At 39.0% G+C, this 17,154-nt stretch overlaps 1 protein-coding gene across 3 annotated transcripts in view; it reads left to right on the top strand.

Moving 5' to 3' along the window:
- The window catches only part of VCAN (versican), a 106,148-nt gene that overhangs the window by 42,683 nt on the left and 46,311 nt on the right, over nt 1-17,154 (top strand). The window contains exons 7-8 of one of the 3 annotated variants that reach the window (XM_045197905.3): nt 665-1,394; nt 1,683-3,556. The exons of 1 other annotated variant lie outside the window; for it this stretch is intronic. In XM_045197905.3, coding sequence (XP_045053840.2) covers nt 665-1,394; nt 1,683-3,556 — 2,604 coding nt within the window. Of the gene's footprint in view, nt 1-664; nt 1,502-1,682; nt 3,557-17,154 lie in introns of all 3 variants that reach the window. One more of the 3 variants, XM_045197903.3, reaches the window with a different exon arrangement.

Raw genomic sequence — 17,154 nt, 5'->3', positions numbered from 1 at the left:
TTATTTATTAGGAACAAGGCTACACTAGAGTTGAAAGGAAGGGAAGACAAATGTCCAACACCTGGAGTCAAGTGAAGGGTGGTATTAAAAAGTTTAATATCCTGTTTTTATGGCACCCTCCGCATTATGGACAGTAAAATGGTTTGTATGTGACTGGGGTACATTTGATGTGGCTTTTTGTTGTTTTGTAATCTGAGGCACTCCCTCTCCCCTGAGACATTATGCAGCTTGAGAAGGAGGGAAAAACTTTGTGGCAGAGTACAGAAGCTTCCAGAATAGTAATACTAAGTTCTCCAACTAGGTTTCAAGTTGCTGCTGTAGTTCCTGATACATTGCCTACCTGTTATTTCCAAATTCTGTATTTATACACTTTTAGACATCTCCTGATCTTAAAATGATATAATATTCAATTTATTTAACCAAGAACAGTTCATTGTATCTATGGGTAAAGGCAATGATAACCTTGCAATATAAAACGAGTGGTCAATTGGTGACTATTAACTGTTCAGTTGCCATTGAGTTAAATCAGTGTAGTTTGTAGACTCCCCTCCATCACAAAACACTCTCGGGTCACTCCAACACACACAGCAGCACTTAACAAACACTGGACGTGCAGCTTTTTATTAGTGACTTGTCTAATCAACTCTTTGAAATTATTTTCTAGCTAAACAGAATATATCAGAGGCTACAACCATCGATCTGAATATCCTTACAGAAACTGCATCACACAGTTTATCCAAAGAACTACAAATGGTACCTGACAGAAATACACCAATCACCCCTTTAATCACTGACTTACCCATCATTACAAACAAGTTACCTTCTGTGAGAAACATAGTCAATTTTGAACAGAAATCCACAGTTCAGTCTCCAGCTGTCATACACAGATTAGCCACAGAAACACCCACACCTGCTGTGAGTACCCAGAAGCCTTGGGATGAGGACTATTACTCACCTTCTGCTTCAGGACCACTTGGAAAGCCAGACATACCTGCAATTAAGGAAGAAGTGTCCCAAAGTACAACGGTCATCTACGATCATGCTACTGATTCGTGGGATGGCATCATGGAAGACATACAAACACAAGAATCAGTTACACAAGTTGAACAAATAGAAGTGGGTCCCTTGGTAACATCTATGGAAATCTCAAAGCACGTTACTTCCAAAGAATTCTCTGTAATGGAAACACCGTTTGTATCTACAACAATGACACTGGAATCCAAAACTGAAAAGAAAACAGTAAGTACTACTTCTGAATCAGTGGCCAGAACCCAAGAAGATGGTGGTGAAGACAGAACATTTACAGTTAGACCTGTCCAGAGCACCTCGGTCTTTAGCCAGATACCTGAAGTCATCACAGTGTCAAAGACCTCAGGAGACACCACCCCCACTCAGGCAGAGGACGCGAAGTCAGTCTCAGCATCAACGATTGTCTCACCTGTAACTGTGCCTGGCAGTGATGGTTCATCCAAGGACAACTGGGAAGAAAAGCAAATTAATGGTAAGAAAACTGAAGATTTTTTTGGCCAGTACATATCCACCACACCTTTCCCATCACAGCATCATGCAGATGTAGAATTGTTTCCTTATTCTGGTGATAAAATATTAGCTGAGGTAATATCCACACGTATTCATCCCTCTCCACACACAGAAATGACACCAGGGAGAGAAAAAACAGAAACACTAGTACCAGAGATGAGAACAGGTACTTATGCCAATAATGCAATACAAGAAAAGATCACCAAAGATCCATTTATGGGAAAAATAGAGGAAGAAGGCTCGTCTGGAATGAAGTTCCCTACAGCTTCCTCAGAGCAAATTCATCTTACAGAGTCTTTGACGGAAAGGGCTACATCCTTTGATTCGCCAGCACTGAAACCAACAAAGCTGAGTGTGGCACCGACAGAGGCAAGCGATGTGGAGGAAGACTTTACACGAACTCCAGGTGGATTAGAAACAGGTGGCTATCAAGACACTACAAAGCATGATGAGGGTGTTACAACAGTCCATTCGGCCCACAGCACTTTAAACGTGGAGGTGGTCACTGAATCAAAATGGTCACGGGGTGAAGATAATACCACCTCAGCACCCTTAGGGTCCACGGAACAGGCAGGCTCTCTGAAATCGCCCCCTGCCTCGCTCACCACTACAGGAGTGAGTGGGAAGGGTGAAGACATCTCCAGTTTTACGCAGCATGGAGGAGATGAATTCACTCTTACCCCAGATAGTATTCAAAAGCCGCTAGAGAAGTTTACTGAGGAAGACACAACAGACCATGGGAAATTCACAGTTAGGTTTCAGCCTACTACATCGGTTAGCATTACAGAAAGGTCAACTTTGAGAGAGTCTACAACTGAAGAAAGAGATCTACCTGTCCCACGCACGGAAGGTCGAGATGCTCATGCAACCACAGAAGGAAGAGCTTTGGATGAAGGAGAAGATGCGCATGTCTCTAAGCCTGTAGCTACTGTTCCCCAGTTTGCACACACTTCAGATGGGGAAGGATCGGCATTTGTCAATCACAGTAGCACCCACAAACCTATTACTTATGCAAACACTTCCCATACCATTCCTCTTTCTCTAATTCCCAAGACAGAATGGGGAGTGTTGGTACCTTCTGTTCCATCACAAGGTCAGTTTCTAGGTGAACCCTCTCAAGACATACATGCCATTGGTCAGACTATTTCTCCTGAAACTATAAGAACAACACCAGCCATTACCCCAGGAACAATGCAGGAAGAATTCCCTTGGAAAGATCAGACTCCAGAGAAACCAGTTCCTGCTCTGGGTCCCACAGTCAGCACAGCCGAGGAGTCAACAGCACCTTTGGATGAACAGGAAAGTGACAGGCCAGTATATGCTGTCTCTGAAGACAGATTAATGACGAGTTCTGAGAGAGTCCCAATTACAGAAACAACTCCCACTGGAAAAATTGAACACACAATGTCTTATCCACCTGGGGCTATCACTGAGCACAAACCGAAAGCAGACAAAGCGGTAACACTAACACCAAGCATGGGGCCAAAGGTATTTTTAAGTCCAGGGGCTGAACAAAAGTATGAAACAGAAGGTACTAGCCCACGGGGAGTTGTATCGCCTTTAAGCACCAGTGATACCCAGCTTATGGAAGAAACTACTACTGAGAAAAGAGAGAAAACGTCCTTAGATTATTTTGATTTAGGCTCAGGATTACTCGAAAAGCCCGAAGCCACAGAACTCCCAGAGTTTACAACAATGAAAACCACAGTTGCAAGTGAGACCACTACTGCCTTTGGTTCAGCAGACAGTGACGTGGTCATCATTGCACAATCAACATCTCGTGTTCCTCCCACTACCCTTGAAGATACTGTAGCCAAAGAAATGGAAACCGACATTGATAAAGAGTATTTCACAACTTCAAGTCCTCCTTCTGTTACACAGCCAACAAGACCACCCACTGTGGAAGGCAAAGAGGCCTTCAGACCTCAGGCACTTCCCACTCCAGAACCCCCAACAGGGACAAAACTCCGCACTGATATAAATATTTATATTATTGAGGTCAGAGAAAACAAGACAGGTAAGTCTTTGCTTTCTAGACATACCAGTCAAGGCAATCAGCTTTTTATCTTGAAAATTACTTTTGGAAAAAAAAATCAACATACCAAATGCTGCCATTAGAAGATAACTGGAGTGTGAAAAAATTCTGTGTTTTAGCTTCACATATTTGTACAAGTATTGGAAGAATATGTTAAACAGTTTGGAGGAATGTTAGATACAATTTTATTTTAAATGTTTTAAGAAGCCCTGCTTTGTCATCTAATATAACCAAATCATCATGTCACATCACTTCAGAACATGCAGAACAAGTGTTTTAATTTCAGTGTCTCTCCATGCATTACTACTCAAGTGTAGTACTAGCCTGTGTTAACATTCCATTGGTCTTTAACTATTAACCTTCGGTACTTACACTGTGGACAGTTAAAACTGTATTTCATATTCCTAGGGTTGACAGGAAGACATCTAAAGGTTTGCTATGGTTTTTCTTTTCCAGGATTTTGCAGGTTTATTATGTGACTTATGTGTGTGTGTGGGGTAATATGTCTGCCGTTTAAATGTTATTTTATGTCAGTTTAGCATGTTTTTAAGATGTTGTCCTTGGGTATTTTAACGAGGCTTTAAATATTTAGAATGAATACAATCTAGCTTAGTTCTAGAAAATGCTATAATTCATTGTATCAATATCGGCATTACTTCTGTTCCCTAAAACCAGCTATAATGTTATTTATTTTATGATTTAATAGCAATATTTGCAATGCCTTCTATTTTGCTCAAATATTTTATTTATCTCTCTGGTAAAATGCTTAAAAGCTATTTTTTTCACATTGATGAATACTTAAAATTTTCATTATCAAACATAGCATATTCCTTTCTAAAGGTGGGACCACATCACCTTTTAATTTTGGCAAGCTAAATTGAGACTACATAGCACATACCATTCAGTAGATCAGTTCAGGTTCGATTCTCTCTAGTGTACGAGTGAAGATTATTGATTTTAGTTAAGTTGCTATATTCTCTTTTTAATAGTGAATTTTTCCTTGAGAAGTAGGACTAGAGGAGAGTCTCTTTTTTTAAGCAGGTTTTCTCCTACTGTTGAGGTATTCCCCCGGGTATGTCGGTATGTCGTTTTTCTGAAGAGTGATGCTCTCCTCATTAGAGTTCTTAGGAGCGCACCTGTTGGGACCAGACAGGTAACTCTCCTGTTATGTTGGCAGGCTTCCAATGCTGTAGGTGGAAACTTCATGACTTATCCTATCTAGAATATTCTCAGTGTAAAAGCTCTTGCCAAGGGAGTAAAACATAGAGAAGGGAATGCATTCCCAGTGTCGAAGTTAATCTTCACTTTCCGATGCCGTTGAAAGTAGCCAGGGTTGGAGCATTACTTTCCTACTAACGACGCTGTTTCTTGGAGGCCGTGGCATACTTCCTACTTTCCTTTCCTGCCTCTGGGAACTGGAGTTGGAGAGAGAAGATGAGTTGCCAGGTAGTGGGAATGAGGATTGCTGTTAGTAGGGCTGGAGAAGTGAAAAGAAGCTATTAATACAAAAAAGAAAGAAGTGAAGTAAAAAGGAATTACTGCCAACACTTAATTTGGGAATTAAAAAATACATTTGAATGACTATGCAGCAGTTTTTCCCAATTTAGATTACTCTTTTATTAGGGTGGATATTAACATTCAATCAAATAATCTAGAAACCCGTAAAATATGCTCTACATTTGAAAACTCTCTTAAATGGGAAACTGTGTTAAGGTTAGAGTGATCAAATTACAAAGCGGAGAAGTAAAACTCCATCTCCCTGGAAGGACTGGCAGTCATAGAAGGAGAAAATCTGAGTTTATAAATGGTTATTTGAAATGGAGGGTCTGAGTGACCGAACCCAGGAACTGTTTATACAAAGGTGCGTATTTGCAGTTGAGTTGTGAGCTTAGTTCAGCTGTGTCTGGGAGACATGGCTAGGTGTTTCCTCTTCTTCCACTTCTAAAACATGGGGCCGTGATTTGTCTTCAAACTAGTTTTTGTTCAGCATTGATAACAAATGGTCAGAAAGCTCTGTAGAAAGGGAATACTCTGTTATCTCCATAAGGACAGGATTCTATTGTCTGGGTGGTTTGAGCCTATATCTATGTAAGTTCCTCCCTCCATTTCTCTCTCTCTCTCTCCCTCTCCCTCCATCCCTCCCTTTCTCCTACTCTCTCTTTAATCATTTTTGTATAGTTTATATATACCATTTTCTGTATGACTAAAAGCATTATTAAATAAGACAATGAAATTAAGTCATATCCAACTGCTTACTTTTACTTTTATTTGTGTCCTATGAGAAATCGAAGTTTTCAAGCATTTTGAACTTTGGCAAGGGAAAGCCCTAAAACAGATGTTAAATTAATGAGTTCTAAGGCAGGTGTACATAAATAAAGGAAAGTACACATGTGCCTGGAAAACCAACCTTTTTATGTATCGAAGCACATTTTTCCAGACTGGAAAATCCTTGGTATATGCATGAACTTGTATAACTCTATTCACAAACATAGACTCAACCTCTACATATGCTGTATATCCAAGTAAGCAAAGATACCACCCATGCTACATTAAACCAAGACGTTCATAATTTTTTTGCTGCACTCAGCGAGTCATATAAATCCTGATCCATTTTTTAGTACTATGAAACAAAACATGCTACTCAGGACATGTTAATGTTGAGTTTGTTCATATAGATCTTAATAGCAATGTAGGTGCTGTTGCTGGAAGGCAGCGATAGTTGGCAGTTAAAAAAATCTGAAGGAACTTTTCAGCTCATAAAAGTTTTATGAGCTGAAAAATGCTATGGGCTGTATTTAACAGTGGTTCAGGGGATACTGAAAACATGACTCCTGTCTATTTCAGGAGTAATTTGCACACCTGCATTTTGAAAAATTATTAAAAGGTTTTCTTTGTGAACATGTATGAAGTCTATGGGGTTTAACAGTGTAGGAAGATTTCCTTCAATTCTGGGCCTTTAAAAAAAAAAGAATGTTTTTTCTCTGAATCGTCTGAAATATCACAAGTTAGTGTGACAGAACTGCAGATGACTTTTTAAAAAAACTGATATACTGGTGTGTTTAAATCAAAGAATAACGTGGAAATATGCAAATACTATTATGCAAGTGCCCACAGTAATAACTTTAAGATAGGTGCCTTATTAAGTTCTTTTTAAAAACAAGTTCGCATAAACTGCGTATTATGTATCAGGCCAGCTTGATGTTATTTGTCTTGTCAGATACGTTTTGCTAGTTTTATCATTTATATTAATCTAAATCTGAGTGCAAGGCAAGTGTAAGGTCAATATTAAACCAAAATGACTTAAATATTAAGATATATAAAATGTTTAATGTAATACTATTAAATATTAATTAGATCTTAAGTAAGATCATTTTGGCCACAACCTTAGAATGTATTTTGCCCAGTTTTGCCTCCGTAATTGCTACATCATTCAGCAGTAACTCCCATGTGGTTAAACCCTTCTGCATTTTTATTTACACATTTGAGAAATGTAAACAAAGCTAGAGGTTTATTGTGTGATAGTGTTGAGGAGAAGGTAGGGAATGAGGGGCATTGGCTCTGAGAACAGGAGGCAGCTGGGCAAATGCCAGTCTTTAGATTATTGATGGCATAGTCACCATTTGTAACAGGCTTTTTTTATACAAGGTAGTCGTGTATAAATTTTAATCACATATATTTTATTTTTATGGAAATTATGTAAAAATTACTCTTTTATTTTTTGTTATGGGATCAAATTCCTTCCTTCAAACAAAATCTTACTCAGAACCTTCATATTTTGAGCAGATGAAAGAATGGCTGTTGTGGTTAATGTCTGAGGGCAGGGATAGGAGCCCACTCTCTTGAGACCTCCCCCTTAGGCCCTTTGGCAGTTTCTAAAATAACGAGCACCTCACAACAGAGCAAAAAAGAGCATGATGTTATTTAGATAATTCAAAACAAAGCAGAGCAATTACTCATTCTTGGATGAGTTGATTTTATAAAGTAAAAAAAATTAATTGGTCTGATTATCAATATGTTCTCTCACTACAATGATGCAGATTTATTAACATGATCTCTGAATAACTCTGTATGATTATGATAAAGCAAATCAGGTGAATCTAGTTTCAATGCTATCGATGCCTATGTGTAATCAAAATGTATTTAGCTACATTGCAGAATGTCACATGTGTGTGCAGAGCTAAATCATCATCCAACTCACACTTAGAGCTTGATGCTTTCAGACTAGGTTTTACATATATTATGATATTTAAGTCTCAGAGATGATCTGTGGGACAATTCGAGAAAGTAGTGCAGGTGGGCGGACGAAGGGGCACTGGGTCTGACACTGTGGGCCTGGGGACTGAAAGCCCCAATGCTCCTTGGAGCAGTTTTGCAGTAAGGCACTTCTCTCCCCTGATGAACTCCCAGGAGAGATGACCCCTACTGGCTCAGGGGCTGACCTTTCCATCAGTTCCTGAAAAAGCACAGACTCTGGGAAGACTGGCTTTTCGATGGTTTCCTTGCAACTGTTAAGACTACGTGACTCAGGTTTAGTTGGCAGGTACTGTATGGGACTATGCATGCTCTTCAGAGACCTGTTGTGGCAAGAGACCAGTGGGCTGAGATCAGTAATTCTGGTTGTAGGTGGCTTCTTCCCTGCAGAATTTTGGGGCACATCCCTAAGAGTGGTTGGGGCTGGTGCTCACACACGTGAGCGGCTCCCTTTGCTGGGCACCGGCCGTGGCTCCCTGCCAGAGAAGTGCATTTTTCTGAAGGGAATTAGGATGGCTTCTCCCCTCCCTCCTTGTCTGGAAAAGGGTTGCATTTCTCTTCTTTTAATCAAATAATGAAAAAAGAAGTGGCTATCTATCCTCCCTTCATTTCTACAGCATAAAGAAAAGAACTGACTTTAGTGTTTCTAAATTATTAATTATATAAATTATAATAATTTGTATATTATATAGATTATTATCAATCAATAATTGATATTAATTAGCACTGCACTATAGACCAAAGGTTGCCTTATATAAAAGTTCTTCTAAGTGAAATATTTTGTATATGTAACTCATATATACACATACTGCTCACGCAAACTCACATAGAATCTCAATTTCTTAAATCCTCATTGAATGTTTTATGAATCCACTAAACTCAAGGAAAAAGATTAGGAAATTGCAATTGTTTTCCTCACAGATTAAAGTTTAATAATAAAAGATGTGTTCCATAGATAGCTAAAAGAAACTTTGTTATCTTCCTAACACGACCCAATGCCGATTCTTTCTGAAAATGGCATTTGCAATTACAATTTACCATTATCAAAATAACTACTGACGTGGGGCATTATCCAAAGACGTGTCACTTAGTTATCATTGGCAGTGACCCTGAGAGAAAGGCTTACACTGTCTTCTAGCAGAGTGTAGTCAGTCAAGGACTCTCTTCAGGTAAAGCTACGACATGACTACTTCCTTGACAGATATTAAAAGAGGCACAAAATAAACATAAACTATAGGTCCTGGTCCCAGGAACTTTAAATCCACTTTGGGGAACCAAAATGTATTAACGTGATCAAATACGACTTATTACAGAAAGAGATGGTGGTGCTGGCTGTGAATGGCAGGTGAGGGGAGCAAAGGAAGAAGTCAGTGAGGGCAGGGAGTCAGAGACGGTTGTTTGAGAAGGAAGAGACTTAAGCCAGCGCGTGTTGGAGGAATAGATAAAAAAACCAATTACTGGAAACCAGTTACCAGCTTATTGCTTCCCAGCAAAGGCTCATGAGTGGGTATAAGCAGCCCCAAGTATTAACAGGCACTTTTCTAAATATGGTTGGATCCCAGGGAGAGCATGTTCTGCCTTCTTAGGGTCCACCTGGAAACCTACAGCTGGAAACCTACAGAAGCATCCAACAGACTCCCTCAGGAGGGCGTGTTCTCATGCTACTTTTCTGTTCTTCAGTGACTTGTATTTTTTGATAAAGATAGCATCTTCTATAGGTCAAGTATGTTTAACTTTTCAAAATATATTCCCATAAAGTATCAGGGTTCAGAGTTATACACTTGTAAAGTTCAATAGTACTCTTTAAGGAGTGAGCTATATGCTCCTAAAAGGTGATTTAAAGGTTTATGACATCTTAAGTCTAGTGAATTTTGATCAATAGTGAGGCAGAAACAGGTGCCATAAACTGGGGAATCAACAGTCAGTCTGTCCTTTGATTATCTGCAATGTGAACCCAGGAATTTCTTAATTTCTCTTTCAATTTTTTTGCCAGTGAAATGGATGTAATGGCTATTATTGTATTTCCTAAACCTTGATTCATACTCTTTTTCCAAATCACAGGGATTACGAAACAAGAAAGATGATCATGGATATGCAGATATATGTATATATACAAATTCAACAAATAGTGAAATCATTACTATGCACTGGTTTCTAGACCAGAATTGGAGTTTTGAGGCACACTGATATTCTGAATGCGATGCAAGGGTAATCAGTTCCCTTCACAGGATACATAGAAGAGGCAGTTTATGTAGTAGAAATAGCTTTGGAAACAGACCTGGGTTCATTATCAACGTTGTTATATGCTATCTATTTTGATCTTGAATACATTGCTAATCTCTACAGGTCTCAGATGTTATAACTCTAAATATATGCAATAATACTACAAACTCACCAGACTGCTTTAAGGGGAAAGGGATCTCTCCGAGGGCTTGCCAGTCGCTGTGGTGGGCACATCACGCATTTAAAACTCCATGACAACAAGGCTCCAAGCACCGTGCTTGGCACATGGGAACTAGTTAGTACAAATTAAGCCCCTCTCAGCTTTCAGAATTACTTTATTCAGAAATTTTACATGTAGACATACTTAGACTGTTTTGTACTAAATAGGCAAAAACTGAGTTCTCTTAAAATTCAAGATGCTTTATACCACCAGGAGCCAAAAATAATTATACCGTAGTGTCTGCTTGACTGCAAGAGCTTGTTAAAATTTTAATCCTCTGTGGATTGTGTTTGGGTGATGCCATTTTGGGTGCAGATCAGAAGCAGCTGCAGCATTATTTAACATTTAAATATAGTACCGATTCTATAGTATCTATGTATACAATTCATTAGCTTTCTGCTCTATTTTATGTGTGAAAATTGGGTCTATAATTTTAATAACTATCAATTTCATTTTTTTCCAGAGAAAAAGAGCCTTTTTTGGATTCTTTATGAATTTTTTCCAGGTACTGGGCCTAGCTTCTTCTTGCATATTCATAGAACACATGGGCATTCCCTGCTGTCTTTTTGTTGTTGTCAAGGAAACCACCCAGTTCTCTACACAGGGATTACATTCTTCTTTCTTAATAGCTCTTAGATCATTCATTTGTGCAATGAATAAAAAATGTATTCACAGGCCCAGACAGCGTTCAGCACTTTTTTGGAGGGGGGTGGGTTGGTGGGTGTAGCTGACAGACGTGCCTGGTGAGAGGAGCAATAGAGATAAAAGAAAAGGCAAAAGAAATGCTCTCTGAGATTTTATTTTAATGAGGTAAAGCTGCAAATTTTGTGTTTTAATGAAGGGATTGCCTATTTTTGTCAGTTTACAAAACAGTACACCTGAATGAGACCAGTCTGTCAGGTACAAAAAGAGTTGGTTGTTCGGCGCCTTTATTGACGGAGTGATTGCAAGGATGACCCTAGGTGGGGACAGCAGGGGTAGTCACGGGTTTGGGTGAAAACTGTTGTGCATATTTTTTTCATTTGTATTGAAGTACTTTGGATTTGTAACAACACAATTGAAGCGATATAGAATGGAAAGCATTCTTCCATCCTCAGGCGTCATGTGGACAACAGAGAATCTAATTCATTGCATCACAAATGTTGTTCCTTAGAGAGATGCCAGTGTTCAGACTTTTGAGTGGGAGTCAGGAGGGAAACCCCAATCTATGGGCAAGAAGACTGTCATTATTCCTAAAGCGAGTAATTTGATTTTGGGGGAGATAATAAAATATGATGAACTTTCTAAATACTTGCTAGAATTATTGCAGTCATACATAAATTACTTCTTCATAAATTATTTAAAGTGGGAGATGTTACACTGGGCAAAAAGCATCTGTGGAGGGAGAGAAAAGTTGAATTGTATTTTGATCTATGACAACTGACATGTTGTATCATGACAGTGTGCCCAGACTTGCTGTGCACACGTGTGAGCAGTGCGCACCCCCCTGGCGCGCTGGCTGCGGCCTCCTCTTCTGACGTCACAGCTGCAGTGCCCCTGGTCACTCACGGGGCGGGCTGGCTGCTTTGGCCGTGTGGTGCATGCGCTAGGTTTCTGAAAACTGGTTTTTCTAAGATGAGAAAGGGAAAAGGGAATATACCAATGTATAATTCTGTACAGTTTAATGGAATATAGTATAATTACCATGTTTCAGTATGTTTCAGCCTTACCTTACTCTGCACTGTAGGGGAGCCATTTTACTACCTGAAGATAAAATATTCTAAATAATCTCTGCCTATCTCTGCACATCCATCCTCAGGGTGTTGAAATAAAGTCACTCAGTCAAGCTACTGTGTGGCTGGGGGAAAGAAAATAATGCAATCTATAAATTAATTAGGAAGGCAATTTGAAATAATTAGTAATATAATAATAAAGAGTATATAATAAAGGAAAATTGCGTACCATAGTAAAAGGAAAAATAGAGGTAATACTGAATGTGTTAATACAAAAAGCATCTTTAGCAGGCAAAGTCTCAGAACTGGCCTCACAGGAGAGTCTGAACATGTATCCCCCCACCAGGGAACCACCCAGGGTACTGGGAGGGCCCAGAGCTGCAGCAGCCAGGCACCAGCCAGCTAACTTACCATGAGGCCCTCACATGCTGGGACTTGAGAAACACCAGGGAGTCACCAGTGTGTGAAGATTGCCCACGCTGCTTTTCAGCCCTGGCTATAACTCAAAATACCAGAGAGCCTCTGAATAAAAATACCCACTACCTCGCCCCTCACTATACAACTTGAATCTGAATTTCTAGCGGTGGTGCTGAGGCATTTCTATTTGTTGTTAGTTGATTTTTTTAACTTGCTTTATTTGTTATTAGTAGTATCTGTTTTTTTAATGCACCCCATGTGATTTTGATGCATAGTGAGGGCTGGGAACCACTGGTAAACTGAGGGCTTTTGGACCTACAGGCAGCCCGGCTGAGACAGAGATTACTGGGGAGGGGCTGCTTTAAGTCTCTGCCACTTTAAAATGTACTTGACCGATTTTAAGGAGGAAAAAAAATATGTATGAATTGGTCTCTCCTGAGGGAAATAGTGGTCTTTGATCATTTTTGGGGAGGTGTAGCTTTTGTCACAAATGTTAAATTAATCTTGATGTCTGTAAGTGAGGAAGAAAGTAAAATTAAATATCATTGAAATATGTTTTTAAAAGTTTCAGAAATAAGTGTAATTGAATCAGACGTAATACTGAAGGGTGGAGAATATATGTCACATGACCCAGAACTGCATACTGACTTTGTTGTACCCATGTTACCTTGTCTCCGCGGGCATGGGCATTAAAAGGAAGTATGTATGCTGTGGCTTCAGGCTTCTTCTGGCTGTACTGATGTGTAGGATACAGTGCATGTTTGCATTTGAGGGAAGCAGTGATTATCGCCCTGCGATGAGCCCATATAGAATGCTGGGATTGGAAAGCAAATGAGGGATTAAAAAATACTGAGACCGTGGCTGCGCATTTACATTACCTGGGTTTTTATAACCATGGAGTCTTTAGAATTATCTGTATGTTTTTTTAGTTATATCTTAGAATTTGGGCTGTTATTGCAGCTAAAGAACAGTTTCTTCAGTTTAAAATGCAAATCTTTTAAAGGAAGTATCAAACAAGTAGATTGTAACCATTTTCATTCTTGATGATAAAGAACTCTGTAGACATTCTTCCAACTAAATTCCCCAAAGAAGGCCTAAGCAGCCAGAGTATGAAGAGCATTACCTGTTTAAAGGATCCCTGGACTTTAATTATGGAATATAGAATTCAGTAAAGGAGGTGAGATGAACATGGAAAAACAAGTAGGGGATTTATAAATAGGAAACAATATGACATAAGTCTGTGGCATGCAAATCAAAACACCACCAGTCGGGGCTGAGGAGTTTTAGAGAAAATATACTGGGGAGCTGAGGGCTCCATCTGGATGGTTCATAAATGCATGGGTGAAGTTCAAAGGGGAATTTATAAAGCATTCCAAGGTGGGGACGGAAGGGTTCTTCTTGTGCCGAAGTCCGAGATGGAAATGCGGATGTCGAGGTAGGGACCTGAATCCGCTGGCCTCCTGTGTGGAGAAGCAGAGAATAACATCAGAGACCTGAAGGAAGGGAAGAAATGTGGAGACAGTGGGTGGAGATATTTGAACACAGTTTTGAAGAGGTCATGTGGAAGAGGTGACCGGAAACTACTGACTTTTGAAAGTGGCACAGTTACAAACAAAAAGGTGTTTGGTAAAGTTTAGCTTGGTAGCTATAATTTGGGAGACTTGGAAAAGAAGGATATACATAGGTGGGGCAAAAGTAGGTTTACAGTTGTTTGATGGAAAAATAATGTAATAAGAATAATATGAGAATGAAGTCTTTTGCATACTCACAACTGTAAATCTGCTTTTGCCCCACCCTGTATTTATGTATTTTTGTTTTACTTTAGTCACAGGTTTTACTTAAATTTTAAATCCAGGAATCTGAGCAAAGCATTTTTCTGGTATTAGGAAGGCTGGTAATTATCTATTTATCTGTAAGTTTTGATAGTGTTAGAAAACTAAAGCGAAAAAGATATTAAAACTACTGCCCTTCATTTTTGTTTATTTGTTGTACTTTTAAGGAAACATTCATAAACCAAATAATCTGTCTTACTTCTCTTTCGTGTAGCTCTTTATGTTATCGTTCAGACATGCTTGAAGGTCTCCAAATGATTTGATCGTGCTCTCCAGCAAAGCTCTTACTCTTAAGTCCTTGGGCCTTTTCTATAAGCCAGAAGAGCTCACACTCAGTGATAATCTCCTTAGGCACACTGGGACCAGATGACTGTAGCTGAACACATTCTTTCCCCTTAAGGGAAAAGCATGATTAGAGAATTTCTGAGGTTGAGGAAAGAGATGATTCCTATTTATCATCCCCCAAAACATGTGTGCCTCGTAAAAGTCAGGCCGTCAGAAACTCTGATGTTGTGTACCCTTTCCGTCTGTAAAACACATGCATTGAGAAATACCGAGCTTTTCGCTCAGCAAGAAGGGGCTCTCACTGTCCCATAGCACACTCGGGTGGTACCACGCATGCACCTTAGCTAGCAGAGGTAATGGAGAGCGACGGGTCACAGAACCGATATGGCCTCCTAACCTTTAGCTCAATCTCCCTCACCTCTGGGAGGTTGAATATTGGTATAAATACCATATTGTTTTCAATCATTAAGGTGTTTAAGGATGCAAAAATATCTGACAAGATTTGGGGAGGGTGTTTATATCTTGATTACTGTGTCAATATTTTTTTTTAATATCCTGAGTTGGCACCTTTTTTAGTGTCTCAAATTTTTAAAATGTTGAAGAATTTAGGATATCTGAGATAATCTGGTTGAAATTCACATTAAGTAGTTTCCTTTGCTTTTTAGGAAGACAGTTAGCTTTTTATTTTAATTAAGAACATATCAAAGATGAAGGAAATTGAAGCATTTGTTTCAGAGTGGTCATTAGATTTTATAGGTGTGTGTCAGAAAGCCTAAACATATTAAAAAACTTCAAGTTTTTTCTATTTAAATGCTATTGGTATTTCTCACATACTTCTGTGTGGCTGTCTATTGTGTTTTCAAAATGAGAAAACAAGATTTTTTTGTTGCTTATTATATTTCTTCTGAGTAGATTGCTATATGCTTACATTTAATTGAAAGCTCTTAAATTTAAATTGTCAAGTTCCCTGAAGAGAACATGAACGTTAGCTAGTGGCCTATGCATCTTAGCAACTATGTTTTGTGCCTGCTAACAGTATGACTGGAAGACTTGTGCTGTGTCTACAAAACTCCGCCATGAAGTACTTAAAAATACTTGGTGAATAATTGGAGGTCAGCTAGCAATAAAGCTTGGTGTGAAAGGCCACTAAAAAAATCTATTAACCATGGCAGCAGTTTATTGAAGTCAAGCTGTTAAAATACGTTCACATAAACATAGAAAAGATTATACATACACTGTGTAGAGTTCTGTGGTTTGCTTCTTAAAATCCAAATAAAAGTTATATTACCTTTAGACTAAAATTCTAAAATAGAGCAGTCTTTTAGAAAGTCGTGTTCATCTAAGGTGGGAACGTTAATTGCTCCATCAGGTCGCGCTGTTAGTACAAAATAGAGCAGATCACAATTTTGGAAAGATATACCTGCTTTCACAATAGCACTGGCGTTCACTCCCAACCTCACCCTACTGCCATATCCTACAAAGAAACTTTTCTAAGTTGCAATAATTGTAGCTTTTGCAGCTTTCTGATAAGATGTGTAGTGGGTGGGAGGTGGCAACAAGAAAGGGGAGGAAGAAGTAATTTTGGCAACTGGAGAGACGCAAGAGAGCAAACAGGAATAGGGATTAGATGGGAGGTGGTGATGTCGGGACCACCAGTGGCGAGAAAGACTTCACTTGTCTCTGCTAGACAGATTTCACCACTGTACCCTCCTGGGACTTTTCAAAGTATGAGAACAATTGACTACACTAAGAGAATAAAATATACATTTATCTGTGGAGAATCTGTTGGCAGAAAAAATTAACTTCAGAGTCCTAGGCAATTAACTTTCCCTTACCCTCACATCGATATTAAGAAATCCAATGAAACCATTTGGAAGTTGAGTAAACTTCCTTAATCAATGAATATTCATAGGTTAATTGTGAGAATATTCCTTTAAGAAAAAGGACAGAAAATAATTTCAACTGTTATTTTGTATCTTTGTGTTCTTTAAGAATTCTCATTTAGTGAAACATTTTATAACATATCAAATGAGCACATTTCATAATACATTTTTCCTTTTCAATCACTGTTCATTATCATGTGTTTATGGTTCTTTGGTCATTGCCAGCTTCGTGGTATAGTGAGAAGTATAAAAGAGCTTAAAATGATTCTATGTTTTCTACTATATTGAAGGCAAGTGAGATCAGATAATTGGGATGCAGGTGAAAAAAGAAATCATAATTTAAAAGTAATGATTGGTATGTGTACGCTCGAAATATTTCCTTTTAAAATATAGTAAAAGGGGTTTAATTAGGCCATTTCTCTAATCTGTTGGCAAGAGCATTTGTTTTTGGGAGAGCAGAGTGAGACACACGAGGGGAGAGAGAGAGAGGGAGAGGGAGAGGGAGAGTTGGAAGATAACTTGCAAGTCTTAGTTCTCTATAAAGTTGGTAGGCAGGTGTCTGCTACACCATCCGACACATAATCGGTGCTCAGTAAACTCTGTGCAGTCAGTTGGATCCTGAAGAGGTAATACAATTGGGTGGCATGCGTGGTTGTGGTAGTTAATTAAATTCTGCGGCAAACCCAGTATGCAGCTGAGCTGTGTTTGTAAAGAATATGCAAAGGCCATCTCTCCGCTATGTCTGTATTGCTTTGAT

This window comes from Desmodus rotundus, chromosome 1 (genome assembly GCF_022682495.2).
Source record: "Desmodus rotundus isolate HL8 chromosome 1, HLdesRot8A.1, whole genome shotgun sequence".
NCBI lineage: Eukaryota > Metazoa > Chordata > Mammalia > Chiroptera > Phyllostomidae > Desmodus > Desmodus rotundus.
The sequence above is the reverse complement of the archived record's forward strand: the minus strand, read 5'-3'. Positions and strand labels throughout refer to the sequence as shown.